Here is a 16,043-nt window from a genome sequence, read left to right as displayed (position 1 = left end):
GAAGAGCAATATAATAATGAGTTGGACATGGCCACAAGATTGAGTTTACATGAACAATATCAGAGGGAATGTGGGTTTAGAATGCCTGGTGGGTCTAGCTCAGACATGCATGGTGGGCCTAGCTCCGATATGCATGGTGGGCCTAGTTCAGATATGCATGGCGGGTCCAGCTCGAGCATGTATGGCGGGCCCAGCTCAAATATGTATGGAGGGGTTGGTGGCAATATGTATCAAGGAGAATCAGTTGTTGAAGAAATTGTTTCTAAGTTACCTAGGAGTGCCAGTATTGCAGATCATGGTCGTAAAGACCCATTTCTCTCAAAGCCTAAGTCACAACAGATGACCCTAAAAGGCATGGTTAAAGGTACAAGAAACATGTTAGGGAGATATGTTGGTAAATGGTTCTACGATAAAGGGATTCCCTTTGATGCAGCCAATAGCCCATATTTTCCACCTATGGTTAGTGCAATCCAGAGAGCCGGGCCCAGGGTAAAACCCCCGACGGCATATGAGCTCAGTGGGCCAATATTAGATGAAGAGGTAGAGGAAGTTAAAAAGTGGATTGAAGAATATAAACAGAGTTGGCCAAGGACAGGAATTACTCTCATGAGTGATGGTTGGTTGAATAAAGTTAGCAAAAAGGAGTTTTTAAACTTCTTGGCCTATTCCCCAAAAGGTACAGCTTTTTTGTCTAGCAAAGACGTATCAGGGACGAAGAAGGATGCAAACTTCTACGTACGACTATATGATCAGATAGTGGAGGAGGTGGGAGATAAGCATGTAGTCCAGTTTATTATGGACAATGCGCGTGCATGTGTTTCTGCGGGCAGCAAGTTGATGGATAAGAGGAAGCATCTAGTATGGACCCCGTGTGCTGCACACAGCATCGATCTTATGTTAGAGGAAATCGGTGAGATCAAAATTGTGAAGGAGACTCTTGATGAAGCAAGGTTGGTGTCGAGATTTATATACAACCACTCTAAAATATTATTTCTGTTTAGAGAACACTCTAAGAAAAAAGAGATAATCAGGCCTGCCATAACCCGCTTTGCGACCGATTACTTAGCTGTGGACTCCATTCGACAATCTGAAGGTGCATTAAAGAGATTGTTTACTTGTGAAGAGTGGTTAAATGACGGCCTCTCGAAGTCCAGTACCAGTATAAAAGTGGACAACATAATCTCAAATAGGTTGTTCTGGTCTCGATGTTCTAGTGTTGTAGAGGCCACTGCCCCTTTGGTCACGGTGTTAAGAATGGTGGATGCTGATAAGAAAGCTACAATCGGTATCCTTTATGAAGGTATTGAGAGGGCGAAATCAGCTATTGGGGAGAAGTGTAATTTTGCTAGCAAAGTGATCGAGATTATAGAGAAGAGGTGGAACACCAAATTCGGACGTCCAATTCATTATGCTGGTAAATATATATTTATATCATTACAATGTTTCAGTTTAAATCATTTTTTTATGAAATTGTAAATGACATTTTTCTACCTATATATTTTTTAGGTTACTACTTCAACCCAAAATTTTTCTATTTGACACCTGAACAACCCCACAAGATTATAGAAGGGGTCAGATACATTATTGCAAGGTTGGAGAGAAGCCATCGAAACCAAGTAGCAGCAATACAAGAGGTATTATTTAATGTTTAGGTAAGAACTTCATTGAGTTGTTATATTTGTGAGGAATAATGCACTAAAACGTAATACATTTGTTTTAGCTTGCTATGTATAGGGATGCTATAGGATCCTTCGGAACTAGACTTGCCAGAAATTCTCGAACTATGATGGATCCAGGTTATCCCCTCGCTAATATTTTGTTTATTCATATATTTAATCTTATGAATTGTTCTTGCCCTTACAATGCTTTTTACATTTTAATCCAGCTGAATGGTGGGAGATATATGGTACTGATGCACCTCACCTAAAGAGGATAGCAATCAAGGTGCTCTCCCACACATGTTCTGCTACTGGCTGTGAGCGCAACTGGAGTACGTTCCAATGGTTGCACACTACTAGGAGGAATCGACTCGCTTCTGAAAAGCTTCATAAACTAGTCTACGTTCATTATAATTTAAACCTTAGAGAGCGACAAATAAGAAGGAAGCTTGAAGACTATGGGCCGATAGACTTAGACACAATATTTATCACAGACACAGCAGACCGATGGATAGTAGAGGAGGAGGAGCCAGTATTGCACAAGAGAGCGTTCCTTGAGGCTATCGGTGATGAAGATATTGAAGAAAGTGATGAGCGGCATGAAAGAGAAAGCAGCCAGCCAATGTATCCACAATATGTCGGTGATATTGCACCTAATGAGGGAGAGTGGGAAGGGGGTCTAAGAGAAAATGAGAGAGATGATGATTCTGAGGCCACCCTATCCCAGCCATATTATTCACATATCGAGTCCCAACAGCAACAGTGTAGGGATGAGCACGACAGTGCAGGTGAGCATGAAGGATGGACAAGCTTCGGGGATTTTGGATTGGGAACACAACAAAACACTAACACTCAGGGATTTGAGAATAGTCAGACACCCGCTAATATCGATGATTCGTTTTTAGATCGAATCAATGAATTGTCAAACGAATTCAATCAATGGCACCAGCGTGACCAAGAAGAACAACAACGTCGTCTATCATTTTATTTTTAGATCGTATGTTACTAATTTTATGCTTTATTGTAGTCCATGTATGTTGATATACTTATTCCATGATAATTCTATATTTATCCTTTTGTGTGATGTAAATTAAATGTTGAATGGTGGTTCATGCAGGGGAAGAACATATCAATATTCGCATATTCATTCAAAAACATGAAAATTCTTAATGGAGTACCCTCATTTTTTATTGAATTCCTAAAAAACAATATTTATAATGAATTTTAATAATTTTTTCGGATTTTTTTGAAGCTTTATTCTGACCGATTCACCCGATTCCGATCCGGATCGCCGACTCACAAATCCGGATTGCCGATTCACCGATCCGGATAGGTTTTTGGAAAGCCCGATCCGGGTCACCGATCCGGTTTTTAAACCATTGGGTAAAAGGATTCTTCAATTTGAAAATGAAGAACCAATTATCAATATTTTAACGTTCTAACTAACTGTTCGCTTCCCTCTCGTATATTTGAAGATGCTGAATCAATATTTTATTGCTGCTCTCTCTCTCTCGCGTTTTGACTTATGTTTATTTTATATATAAAAAATGTTATGAAAGAATTATGAAGCCCCTGTCTCTCTTGTCATGACCCAACGTGCGAATTAAATAAATTCGGAATGAGGCTCTCTACGCAAGAAGTGGGTCACCAAAATCCACCAATAAATCCAATAAATAATCCTGGTTCAACAAGAGCAAAACCACTTTCAAAAGCAATGTGGTTTATTTAATTTCTGTACCCTTATTCAACAATATATTTCTAGTTCGATTCATTCCCTTTCCAGTATGTATTTTTCTACTTTATTTTACTTGCTCAATGAGGTGGCTTATACGAAATGCCTACGACTCCAACTAGAAAGAAGATGCATGACTGGTGAAAGGACTCTCTCTCTCATTTGAACATTCTTACTTGATGGTAAAAAAATATGCGATATTATGTGGAGTTTCTTGTCTCCTGATTTATTTATTTATTTTTATTTTTTTCAGGTTTGCCTTTGGGGAGATGTTTAACATCAGACCGCATATTAAATTTATTATTGTGATTTTATGATCATTTTTAATCTTCAAAAAATTGAGGTCTAAACTCGGATTGATATTAGGAACATCGGGCCGCTTTAAACCTTCACAAAATAAGACCTAAATGTGGTCCAATGTTAGAAATATCGATCTGCCATAAACCATTAAAAAATGAGGTCTAAGCGGTCCGATGATTAAAAATTCAGACTGGGCCAACTTTTTTGAATTTCGAGGAGCCAGTCCTTTCGAGTGATACTAGCCTATTTTGGAGCCTTTTCATTACAATGTTTAAAAACTTGGTATCCCTTTTCTATTTTTTATATTTTTTTGAAAACCTCTCTCTCTCTATCTATCTATCTAGTATTCTTTGTTGGCAGCTGCTGACCTTAAAATGGAGCTTCTTTGTTTATGCTATTGTAGTTTTGAGCCTATAAATAGTTCATGAAACCAACTTTTACTCAAAGAACTAGGGAACTTCATAGTGACTTTCTTGTGATTTTTGCAGCTTTCTACCTAAGAATACGAGCTTCAATGGCAAACGAAACGCTCTCACAGAACGTATCGCCCCTTTACGGGGACTTCATCACCATCCTAAGCATAGATGGAGGAGGAGTGAGAGGCATCATTCCTGGAATCATTCTCAGCTTCCTCGAGTCCCAACTTCAAGTGCAATAATCTTCTCCCTTACTCTTATTACTATGTTCTATGAATCACTCATGGTGCACAATGGTTTTTTTCCTTTTAGAATAACATTATTATCTTCTCCACCAGACGAGCATGGGTGAATGATGATGATTCTGCTGATAATCTCACCAAAAGAATGAAATAATTTTCTCGTTTACTCTCTCAAAAAAGGGATGATATTGGTGATAGTCACTGTTTATTTTTGGTTTACAACACGATGGTTGTGGACCACCATGGTTTTAGATATTGAAGCATTTTCTAGCTCAGTGACTGCCTTTATAATCATTTTTACATTCTAGTCTCCAAACCAGAGCGTTAGACAGTTAAACGTTTAAAATCCATGGTCATCACAGATAAGTTGCTTTAGAGATGAAATTGTAGCAGAGATCTTTCATACACTCAGTTTGGTGCAATATACGACATCATTTATCCGCTTTCCACTACACAGCCATCTGCCATCCATTCGGAATAGGAGAACGGGTGAGATTAACGCGTTGTTATATTTCAAAGAGAGCTACAGTTAGTCTCTACCACCCATCATCAGGAACTGACGGTGTATACGTCCTGATTTACTGTATACTGTGCACCAGTAGGAAAAGTAACTATTACTATATTATGCATAAGGTTTATGGTTCATGTGAGTCAGCTGGCTTATCTATTTATACAACTCACTTATTCAAAATATGTTGTAGAGATGGATTTTGGATTAAAAAATTTTAAGGAACGAAAATCTCCAACATGATGGATAGGAACCTAAAAAGAAAATAATATTAAAAATAAAAAATGAGATTTTGTGATATAATTCTAACTCCATTGATTTTGAATTTTTGTTATCCCACCACATCCTTTACATGATGTATTGCAAAAGTACTTCCCCTTACGAAATATTTTCCTATTAGTATTGTTGTTATTGTTATTGTTGAATGGGTTAATGAGGATTTTAGGGTTTCATGGCAGGCACTAGATGGAGAGGAGGTAAGGCTTGTAGATTACTTTGATGTGATAGCAGGGACCAGCACTGGTGGGCTTGTAACCACCATGCTAACTGCACCTGATGAAAACAAACGCCCCCTCTATGCGGCTAAAGATATAGTCCCCTTCTACCTCGAGCATTGCCCTAAGATTTTTCCACATCCAAGGTAACTAAAACCTGCATGAATCTGTAAATTCAGATTCATATGTGCCATGCCACACATCTTCACCATCTGAGTCTTATCCCAACTATTTGTGGCATGCAATAAATATCCATGGCCTTATTCTATGTGTATGCCATGCCATTCATGTGTATGCAGATAGATATAAAATGAACCAGCCGATTAACCAATTCAATGGTGATCTCTTTCAAGAATGCATTTTAGAAGATAAATTTTAAACTTTATGGGTTGATGCCATGGATTTTGGACTGAAAATTCGCAATCCATAATCTTGAGCACCATGATAGAGTTTGAACTTGAAACCATCTGGATTGATAATCTCGACTACACAATCATGAATATGAAAAAATATATTTTGAATCTTAGAAGTACACCACTATAAACTTTGATTATTGGACTCCTTAATCACCAGAGCTGCATTATTCTGAATGGGAAATGATGAAACCAATGTTGATATGTTTTGGATCCGCAATCTATGTCTACGATGAATTGTTGGAAGGAGGCCTCATTTGAACAGGACCTCATTTAAAACTTTTGCAGCAAATAATTGTAATTTTAATAGGCGACAAGGAATACATGTATATGATGGATGATCAAAAGCAGAATTTAAACCTTTTGCCACAACTAATTATAGTTTTGATCGTTGATAAAGGATATCACTCGAGTAAGAGCACCGTACATGTCACGCACGTGAAATCCATTAATATGGTAAGACATAAATGTTTGCAGTGGTGAGTACACATACAAACATGGCATTTCAAACTTTAAGACATACCATGCTCCCTCGGGGTATAGTTTACTTCTATTCCGTCGATTAGATGAAGACTTTTTCAATCTGAATTCTAACCGCCTTAGAATCACACATGATTATTCTCAATAAAAAAGAATTTGAGATTTGAGCTTTCTAACACTTAGATCTCACCCTCTAAGAAAGTAGACGGTTCCTATTACATTCTAAGGCTTTTTTTTTTTTTTAAGTGCTTAGAGGCAATTAGAGATTTTTTTTATTGGGGATAATCTATGGTTAAATAGGTTATATCCTTAAAATTTGGGGTCCTAAAACTAGTCCTAGATGGGATTTTACCCAAGGGAGTAAATGGATAGTATGCTCCCTAGGGAGTAGAATATCTTTTGGCTTTTAAGATAAGTCCGAGGTAGTTTATTAGAACTAAATAATTAAACCGTCATTTGTAACATACTTTTTAACATAATTTTAAAACATAATGATTTCCTATCTAGATCGCCGATTTGGATGGGAATTGGTGCTGACCGAACCGATTCTAGCATGGTATTGGTCTCGACCTATTTCCCCCTGAAAATCCCCCTCATTTTTTTTATCTGATGTTTTCTTAGGTCTCGTTTAATCCCACCCCATAAATTTCTATCTATCTTTTATTTTATTTTACTTATTTTTAATATTTTTTGGATCACCTATCTAGATCCGAACTGAATAGTAGATCCAATGATTCAACATGAATTTGTGGGTGAAAAATCTATCCCACCGAACATCATTATCGTTTCCCAACTAATTGGGGTTAGCTGCACCAATCCTGGTCCGCTATGCTGGTCTATTAAGCGGTCATACCCTCATTAAGGTCATAAGTTTATATATTTTTTCTCACAACTTTCAACCATGTCCTTATATAACTACCTCTTGCCCTTTTTGAGCCTTCCACTTGAACTAACTCGCACCTCCTAATAGGTGCTATAGTGTGTCTGAGCCATCTATGGCCAACCCACCTAAGTCTATTCTCTTTCATTTTATTGCCTATTAGTGTCACACCTAAATTTTCTCAAATGTATTCATTTCAAATTTTATCCCTTTTTGTATTGCCACTTATCCATCTTAACATCCTCATCTCCACTGTTATTATCTAGGTATACTATTTTCTAATTGCCTAACATTCCGTCCGATAGAGCAATGCTGGTCATACAGGTATCCTATAAAACTTGCCCTTCATTGGTATGCCGTGATTACATAAAATTCCATTTACACATCTCCACTTTGCCTACCCAGCTCTAATTCTATATGCAACATCTTCTTTAATCTCTTTATTTTATTAAATTATTAACACAAGATATCAAAAGTGCGCTCTTTATGGTATTTATTGGCCTTCAATCTTAACTACTTCCTTGTCTCTACTTCTATTATTACTAAATCTTATATTCCATATAATATGTGTTAGTCCGGCTAACTTTAAAACCTTCAGATTCTATAACATAAGTCCAAAGTTCTTTGTGTTGATGATGTTTCAGGTCTCATCGATCAAAACTATGTCATCTGCAAATAACTTGCACGACTATACCTTATCTTGTAGGTACCTAGTTAACTCGTCCATAACTAAGACAAAGAGGTATGTTCTCAATGCTGATATCTGATATAGAGCTATTGTCATTGACAAACTCCCTCACCTCTCTACTAGTTGTTCGTAAGTTAACGCCCCATCATACATATCTCTTATCAAGTCATTGTAGTATATGGAGACTCGTTTATTTTTCAACATGCACCAAATCAACTCTCGGGGTACTCTATCATAAGCTTGCTCTAGATCAATAAAGACTATGTGGCGGTCTTTTCCCTGCACCTTAAACTTCTCAATCAATTGCCTAAGTAGGAAAGTTGCCTCAATTGTTGACGTCCCTGCCATAAAACCGAATTAGTTCTCTAATACACTTGTTTCACGCCTTAGTCGTTTCTCAATCACTATCTCATAGAGCTTCATAGTGTGCATTATAAGTATGATCCTTTGATAGTTCGCACAAAATTGTATGTTTTATTTGTTCCTGAAAATAGTTACCACAATATTTTTCCTCTATTCGTTTTATATTTTCTTTGTTCTCATTACTTTGTTGAATAACTTGGTTAGCTAGTCAATACTAATCTCTCCCATGCACTTCCAAACATTTATCGGGATACCATCTGGTCCTAAACCTTTTAAAATCTTCTTCCACTTCAAATATCCTTATCCTACAAATATATCTATGACCTCCACCCTCATTTATGCGACTGGTTCCTTCTACCACTGTATTCCCATTGTGTTCGTCATTTAATAATTTTTTAAAATAAACTTTCCACCTTTAGTTGACCTCTTCATCCTTCATCAAGACCTTTTAATCCACACTCTTGATGTATTTAATATGGTCTAGATCCTACACTTTTTCTCTTTCATTTTTTCTAATTTGTCCCACCGATCTAGGTTTTAATAAAACAATGCTTTGTCATGTTAAGTGGTTTATTGATGTTTGCCTTTTTATTGCTGTTTTTGGTTGTAGGGGTCCTTTTAGTTCGGCTTTAAAGGTGATCAGTGCAGTTATAGGCCCTAAATACGATGGCAAGTATTTGAGGAGGCTTGCACGTGAGACGCTTAAAGACAAGAGGCTCCATGACACCTTGACTAATGTCGTCATCCCAACTTTTGATATCAACATACTTCAACCCACCATCTTTTCCTCCTACCAGGTGCTCTCTTTTTGTCTCTTGATATATATATATATATATATATATATATATATATATATATATAACAAAGATCCAATGTAATGGTTGTATCATAGTATAATGCAACAATGCTTCTAGAAAATCGTGTTTGTGGTATTTGTATGACCCCAAATTTTTCACACACACTCTCTTCATCTCAACAATCAATGCCCTCAAAAAAAAAGTTCAATTTGAACCCTAGATATGGTCAAAATGAGTCCCATCCAAAAGCGAATCTAGACCATTCATTTTGTGAATTTCAAGATTTTAGCCTTTATAAACTCAAAATCAATTTTTTTTTTTTTAACATTGTTCATCTAATGATAATAAAGCCATCCAAAAAAAAAATTGGAAATAAAAAAAATCCTTCTAAGGCCTAGATCTAAGCATCTCACCAAAATGAATGACCTATGTTAATTGGGCTAAAATAATACTTTCTAAATTGTGTTTTCAATTTTTTCTTTTCTTGTGATTGTTCATTAGAATGAAAAGAGTGTATATTTCAAAAATTGGATCAAACAAATGGCCATGAGATGGTTTTTTAAAGTTGTTGCATCATATTACTATACAACGGTTGCATGAAATCATTGCCCATATATATATATATATATATATATATATATATATATATATAGGAAAAGTTTATATAGAGCCTAGGCTCTAAACAATCAAATTAGAGCCTACTTCAAAACATTCACTACAAGAGGTTATTTTGATGCCCGAATATCATCAAATTGATCATCTCGACATCAAGATGCATGGACATGAAAAAAAAATGAATTTCAAGTTTTGGAAATAGTGCATCTTGTAACGCACTTTTCGACTGTTAATTTTTAAGATTTTCAATTTTTCATAGATCTGATTGATCTATACTATTTTTGAAGCTTTAAATTTTATAACTAAAAATGAAAATATAATTTAAGACTATCACAAAACTTTCCCCCATTGAAACCATATTTCTCAACACTATTGGAGGTGGGCTCAAATTTGATTGTTTAGAGCCTCGGCTCTATACAAACAACACCCTATATATATATATATATATATATTCCAACCAATCGGGGTCGGCCGTAAGAATTCTGATCCACCATTATATTCAATTAAGGGCCATACCCTTAGTGCGGTCATAAATCTTTATATCTTTTCTTAGTACTTCCAACCATTTTCTTTTGAGCACACCACTAGCTTTTCCTAAGCCTTCCACTTGAAGGCTTATGTTTTTCTAATCCTGAATTTACAGCTGAAGGACGGCAATACTTCACAGGATGCACTGCTCTCGGACATTTGTATAGGTACTTCTGCAGCACCAACCTTCCTGCCTGCTCATTATTTCGAGAATAAAGGTTCTGGGGGAGAGGTCAGGTTCTTTGACCTCATTGATGGCGGGGTTGTTGCTAATAATCCTGTAATATCTCTCTCTTTCCCCCCTTTTCAATGAAACTGGAATTTCATCAAAGTTATTGAGATTGACTTGTTTTGGTATATACTCTTTTCTTCTATTTGCAGACACTTGTAGCGATCAGTGAGGTGACAAAAGAGATTTCTCGACGAAATCCTGAATTTTTTAAGACCAAACCATTAGATTACGCTCGATTTCTTGTCATCTCTCTTGGGACTGGTTCAGCGAAAACTCAGAACACGTATAGTGCCAAAGCTGCCGCTGGTTGGGGTATAATTGGATGGCTTTACAACAAGGGTAATTCGCCATTAGTGGAGAGTTTTACTCAAGGAAGTGCTGACATGGTGGATTTTCACAACTCTGTTGTATTTCAAGCGCTTAATTCGGAAGATAATTATCTAAGAATCCAGGTACAAATGATATTTCTAATAAGGGGCACACATACTATGAGCAATTTCTATAAAATGGCTCATCACAAACTCAGCGGCTCAGCCCGAATTTTTTTGCAACATGTAATAGAGCATGGTCTGGTTTTGTTGAATCTTACATGACGCTTTTGTTAAATTACACAATATGCGAATCATAGATAAGCTACTCATGAAACCTTAGTTTTGTAACCTAAAACTATAAGAATTTGTGAAGCTTTAATAACACCTGCAGTATATAGCGCAACTCAGATCAATGATTCAAAATTGGCACAATCTACTCAGACTTGGCTGAGTTACTCAACTTCTTTCCAAGCTGAGTACTTAGGTGCAATTCGAGCCGCTTTAAATTTTCTAGAATTCATAAAAATATATAAATATATAGAACAATTTATAAAATAAAAATTTATGTAATTTGAATTGTTTTTTTTTTTGCAATGATTAGCAAGTTTTCCTTGTCATGTGCCCTATTTTATACTTTCCTTTTTTTTGGATTTTCTAAAATGTCTCCATATGTAATCTAATTTTTCAAAATTCATGATTTATATATATTTTTGGTTTTTTTGGACTTTTAGGAATGTCTTTTCTTTGTTTCACTTTTACAAATTTTATTTAATTTTTATAAGAACATGTGCATGCTCGGCCAAGCCCACTTGCTCTCCTTTAGCCAAGGCCGAGTTCGAGATATGAGGCAAGTTAAAAAAACAAATGTTCAGATAATGCTCGTTGAAGCTCTCACATTGGAAATGTTTTATTTTTTATCAAGGGATTGTATACCATGAGACCATTTACCTTTTATACAAGGTCACAGTGACTTATAACCATCCAATGTGGAATTTGATAGCTTGGATGTATCATAAAGTTGAAGAAAATTTCTTTTGAACTTTGAGCTTGGTCAATGCAATTAATGTAACCATCCAATTTCACTTCTAATGGTCAAGATTAATTGTGACCACTTTGTACTAAAGATAAATAGTCTCATTATATACTTTTCCTATTATTAGTATGTGAATATTTTGTCTTTGAATAATACAGGAAGATGATTTATCGAACGAAGCAGCTTCTGTTGACATCTCAACAAAAGAAAACCTCCAAAACCTGGTGAACATCGGCCAACAACTACTGAAAAATCCTGTGTCAAGGGTTAACGTTGAGACAGGCCTATTCGAACCTTTGAAAAATCAAAGCACCAATGAAGAAGCCTTGGTGATGTATGTCCCTTTATTTTCATTTCTAAATATAGATAATCATACACCACCATAGTTTTCATTTGAAGGGGTTTAACCATTGCCCTTATATTTTTCCTAGAAAAAAAGCATTTACTTTTTGCTAAGAAACAGACAGTGGTGATTGCTATGGCTTTGTTTCTACAGATTTGCTAAGTTATTGTCTCAAGAAAGGAGACTACGGCAACATAGGTCACCAGACACCCCCATCAAATAATGTTGGAAAATAAATGCAAAATCCTCCATTCCTTGATGGAGTTAGTATTCTTTGTGGTTAGAACAAGACAATGTGAAATTTGAATATCTTTTGGTTGATTATTATGATAGGGCTTTCCTTCATTCACTTTTTAATTTGTAGGTTGGGATGTTTCAATCATTAGGTCTACATAATGTTGGATTGGTTGCCTTGGATCCATCATTTTATTGCTGTGATAGCTGCTTCGTTAGTTTTACTAATTAAAGTTCGAATTTCCCTTTTATTTCCTCTTTCGTTGACCTTGTGGTCCCTTAGGTAGCAAGTAAGTATGTGCGTTTCTGGGGTATATGACCGGACCGGTCAAACAAGGTGCTCTCCTGTGAGGGAGTCCCTTGCCATTCATTTATGCAAGGCCCAAGAGGGATAGGGTTTTAACTCGTTTAAAAAAAATGTGGAATGATAACCTGGTTCAACTACCTAAAAAATCGTGGCGGATTGGTAGATTTTGGCCTAAAAAAATTTTAAAAATTACTAGAAAGATCTAGAAATGGTGTTTTCTGATTTTCTAAAAAGATTGGGAGCGGTGCATTTTGTACTCTTATTATTTTGAACAAATATGTGAATACTGAGACGCTTTCCTATATTTTCCTATTTGGGTGTCAATTAATAATTCATTCATATTACTGAAGAAGGTAAATAAAAACAAGATAAAAAATACTACAATATTAAAATAAAAAATAGAACATTAAAATGAATAAAAGAGTAAAATTTAAAAACCAACATTTTTCCCCTAAAATTTGTAAAGTCACGAGGTAAAATTGAAGATAATTAAAAAAAGAAAAATACTTATTCCCATACCATATGTATCAAGAGGCCATATTCATCAAAATACCAAACTTTATTTGGCAAAATAAGTTTTATGTTAGAAAAATCGATTTCTCAAAAACCTCTAAAATCGAGCAACATTTCAGAAAAAAATAGACCTACAATCTTCTGTAAATCAAATAAATCAACACTTGTATTATATAAAAGCTTTAATTCTCTTTCAAACACTCCAAATTACAATAAAAATGGTTCGATATCAAAGATCAAATTGATAAAATGGCAGATTTCCAGAACCCTAGTGCGAGCAAGAACAATTCATTGAAAAAATTACTAAATGATGAATAAATTTATCTAATTTATTTGAGAGATGAAGCCTTGATGATAAAAAAAACCACAATTCAATTTGATCCAAAATGAGCTATAAACCGATCGGGATATTCAATTTTGGATCGGGGTTATGTTTTTTGCAACAACAATGTTAGCAAGAATCGACCCACAATCTTTTGTAGATCGAACAAATCAGCACATATGTTATGTAAAGGCTCTGATTCTCTTTCAAATGCATAAAATTTCAGGAAACCTGGTTTGATATCGAAGATTAAATTGATAAAAATAATGGTTTTTTTTGAACTGTAAACTTTTCAACCCATGCGAGTAGGAAAATATTCATAGAAAGAAAATACTAAATGATAAATAAATTTACCTAATTTATTTGAGAGATGAAGCTTTGGTGATAAAAAGCTACAACTCAATTTGATCCAAAACGAGTTATAAATCTATTAGGATATTCAATTTTGGATTGCGGTCATGTTTTCTAGCAACAACATTTCGAGCAAAAACCAGGCCGTAATTTTTTGTAGAACAAACAAATCAACATACTTATTATTAAAGGCTTCAATTATCTTTCAAATGCACCAAATTGTAAAAAAAATGATTTAATATTGAAGATTAAATCGATAAAATGGAAAAAAAAAAAAAAAATTAGAAACTGTGACAAAATGGCACAAACAATCAATTGGAATTTTTTTTTATGAATATTTAATTCCCAAAACCTGGTTTTATAGTTATATTACAATATACTCATTTGAACTAAACTTTTTATTCGTACCCGATTTAAAGGTCTCTTGATTTTTTGTTTGCGCCTTGATATCTTTCTTCACATGAATACTTCACTTTCCTATATCTTTTTTTAATCAGATCTTGAGCAATATCTTCCGGCACTTCTTATTATGCATGCTACAAACACATTCCTAAAGGAATATTGATTGGACTTTTGCTTAGACTCCTCTGCAAGGACTGGTAACACAACATAATCACATTAGGGGATTTTGCACTATTAAGATTCATAATCGATATATCCCATTATTCTGGTATAGAGCAAAGTAATATGACTTCTTTATGGGGATTTTGCACTATTAAGATTCATAATCGGTATATCCCATTATTCTGGTATAGAACAAAGTAATATGACTTCTTTATGTTCTGATTTATTTTAACATTTGGTGCCATCGACTTGCTAACAGGGAAATTAAACTCATTCAAGCTCCCTTGCAATGATGTGCCATAACTTATCTAGAGATTATAATGTTGTTAAAAAAAATTTTAGGAAGAGATCTATCTTTATTATTATTTTTTGGCCTTTACATAAATCCTTTGCCCATTTTGTTTAGGTGACATTTAATAAAATTGATTCATCAAAGGCTAAAGTACACTTCCATGGTCAACTAATCACTCTCATCAAATTCTTCTTTATCTATTTTTCAAACTTATTTTCTTGCCTTCTGAAGCCAATACAAAACAGTCCTTCACCAACATCGCATTCATCATCAACTTCATTCATCCCATTCGTCCATTCCTTTTGCGAAAATCATTTTGCCACCAATCTTGCCATATATCTTTCAAGCTTGTCATCAAACCTTTTCTTTATCTTGAACACCTATTTAGAACCAACCGCCTTTCTACCATTTCGTAGCTCCACCAAATCCCAAGTCTTGTTTCTTTGAAGGGCCAATATCTCTTCTTTCATAACTCTTTTTCAATGCTCAGTACTATTTTTATCAATGGCTTCACGGAATGATGTTGGCTCTTCATTTTCGGCTATTAAAGCATGTAAAGTATTTGGATCCACATGATCTTTGTGTCACCCAGGTGCACGAGTTTCTCTAGTAGAGCACCTATGTGCTAAAGACACAACTTCATCATGATGGCCATGTGATTCTCCATTTTGACTATCTACTTTTTCATGTTCTTCACCATGATCAATGGGTATATTCTCATAAGGCATTATTGTATTTGGTGGAAATGTTTCGGGCTCTCATGTTGTACTTCTTGACCATTGTCATTTATCATCATCCCCTTTGTCAATGCCTTGGATTCATCAAAATACCCATCACGCTCAGTGATTATTTTTCGGGTACTTGGATCCCATAACCGATACCCCTTCACACCATTGCTATAACCCACAAAGATGCACTTCTTTGACCTTGGATCCAGTTTGTTCCTTTGGCAACTTGGAATAAGTGCATATGCATCACAACCAAAATTTTTTAAATCGGAGTAGTCATTTAGAGTTCCATACTATACCTCATTAGGACTTTTACTTCTCAATGCTATCGAAGGTGATCGGTTGATAAGATAACAAGCTATTGATATGTGTTCTGCCCATAATTTTTGTTTTAGACCGGCATTGCTTAACATGCACCTCGCACACTCCATCAAAGTGCGATTCATCCTCTCGGCGATACCATTTTGTTGAGGATTGTTGGCATTTATGTAATGCCCAGTAATTCCCTCAGCCTTGCAAAATTTTTCGAACTCCTTTAATACAAAGTCTCCATCATTATTGATTTGAAGGACTTTGATGTGATGCCCCGCAGATTTTTCAACTTCGGCTTTAAAATTCTTGAATGCACAAAACACATCACTTTTGGACTTGAGAGTTTTGATCCATACCTTTCATGAGAAGTCAACAAATGAAACAAAA

General features: G+C 35.3%; 1 protein-coding gene across 1 annotated transcript; it reads left to right on the top strand.

Annotated features, from left to right (window-relative positions):
* Window positions 1–4,153: 4,153 nt before the first annotated feature.
* On the top strand, window positions 4,154–12,382 carry LOC18425077 (patatin-like protein 1). The gene is made up of 7 exons (XM_006829631.3): window positions 4,154–4,339; window positions 5,315–5,496; window positions 8,785–8,971; window positions 10,230–10,394; window positions 10,496–10,798; window positions 11,849–12,024; window positions 12,187–12,382. The coding sequence occupies exons 1-7, from the start codon at window positions 4,205–4,207 to the stop codon at window positions 12,254–12,256; spliced, it is 1,218 nt and encodes a 405-aa protein (XP_006829694.1). The 5' UTR covers window positions 4,154–4,204; the 3' UTR covers window positions 12,257–12,382.
* The last annotated feature ends 3,661 nt before the right edge of the window (window positions 12,383–16,043 follow it).

This window comes from Amborella trichopoda, chromosome 4 (assembly GCF_054954075.1).
Source record: "Amborella trichopoda isolate Santa Cruz 75 chromosome 4, AtrichopodaSantaCruz75HAP2 v2.0, whole genome shotgun sequence".
NCBI classification, from domain to species: Eukaryota; Viridiplantae; Streptophyta; class Magnoliopsida; order Amborellales; family Amborellaceae; genus Amborella; species Amborella trichopoda.
The sequence above is the reverse complement of the archived record's forward strand: the minus strand, read 5'-3'. Positions and strand labels throughout refer to the sequence as shown.

Bases quoted from the DNA above. Each gene is read 5' to 3' on its own strand.
- LOC18425077 (XM_006829631.3), top strand. From the start codon at position 4,205: ATGGCAAACGAAACGCTCTCACAGAACGTATCGCCCCTTTACGGGGAC. The intron at 4,340-5,314 runs GTGCAATAATCT...GTTTCATGGCAG, and splicing joins TCCTCGAGTCCCAACTTCAA to GCACTAGATGGAGAGGAGGT. The intron at 8,972-10,229 runs GTGCTCTCTTTT...CTGAATTTACAG, and splicing joins CCATCTTTTCCTCCTACCAG to CTGAAGGACGGCAATACTTC.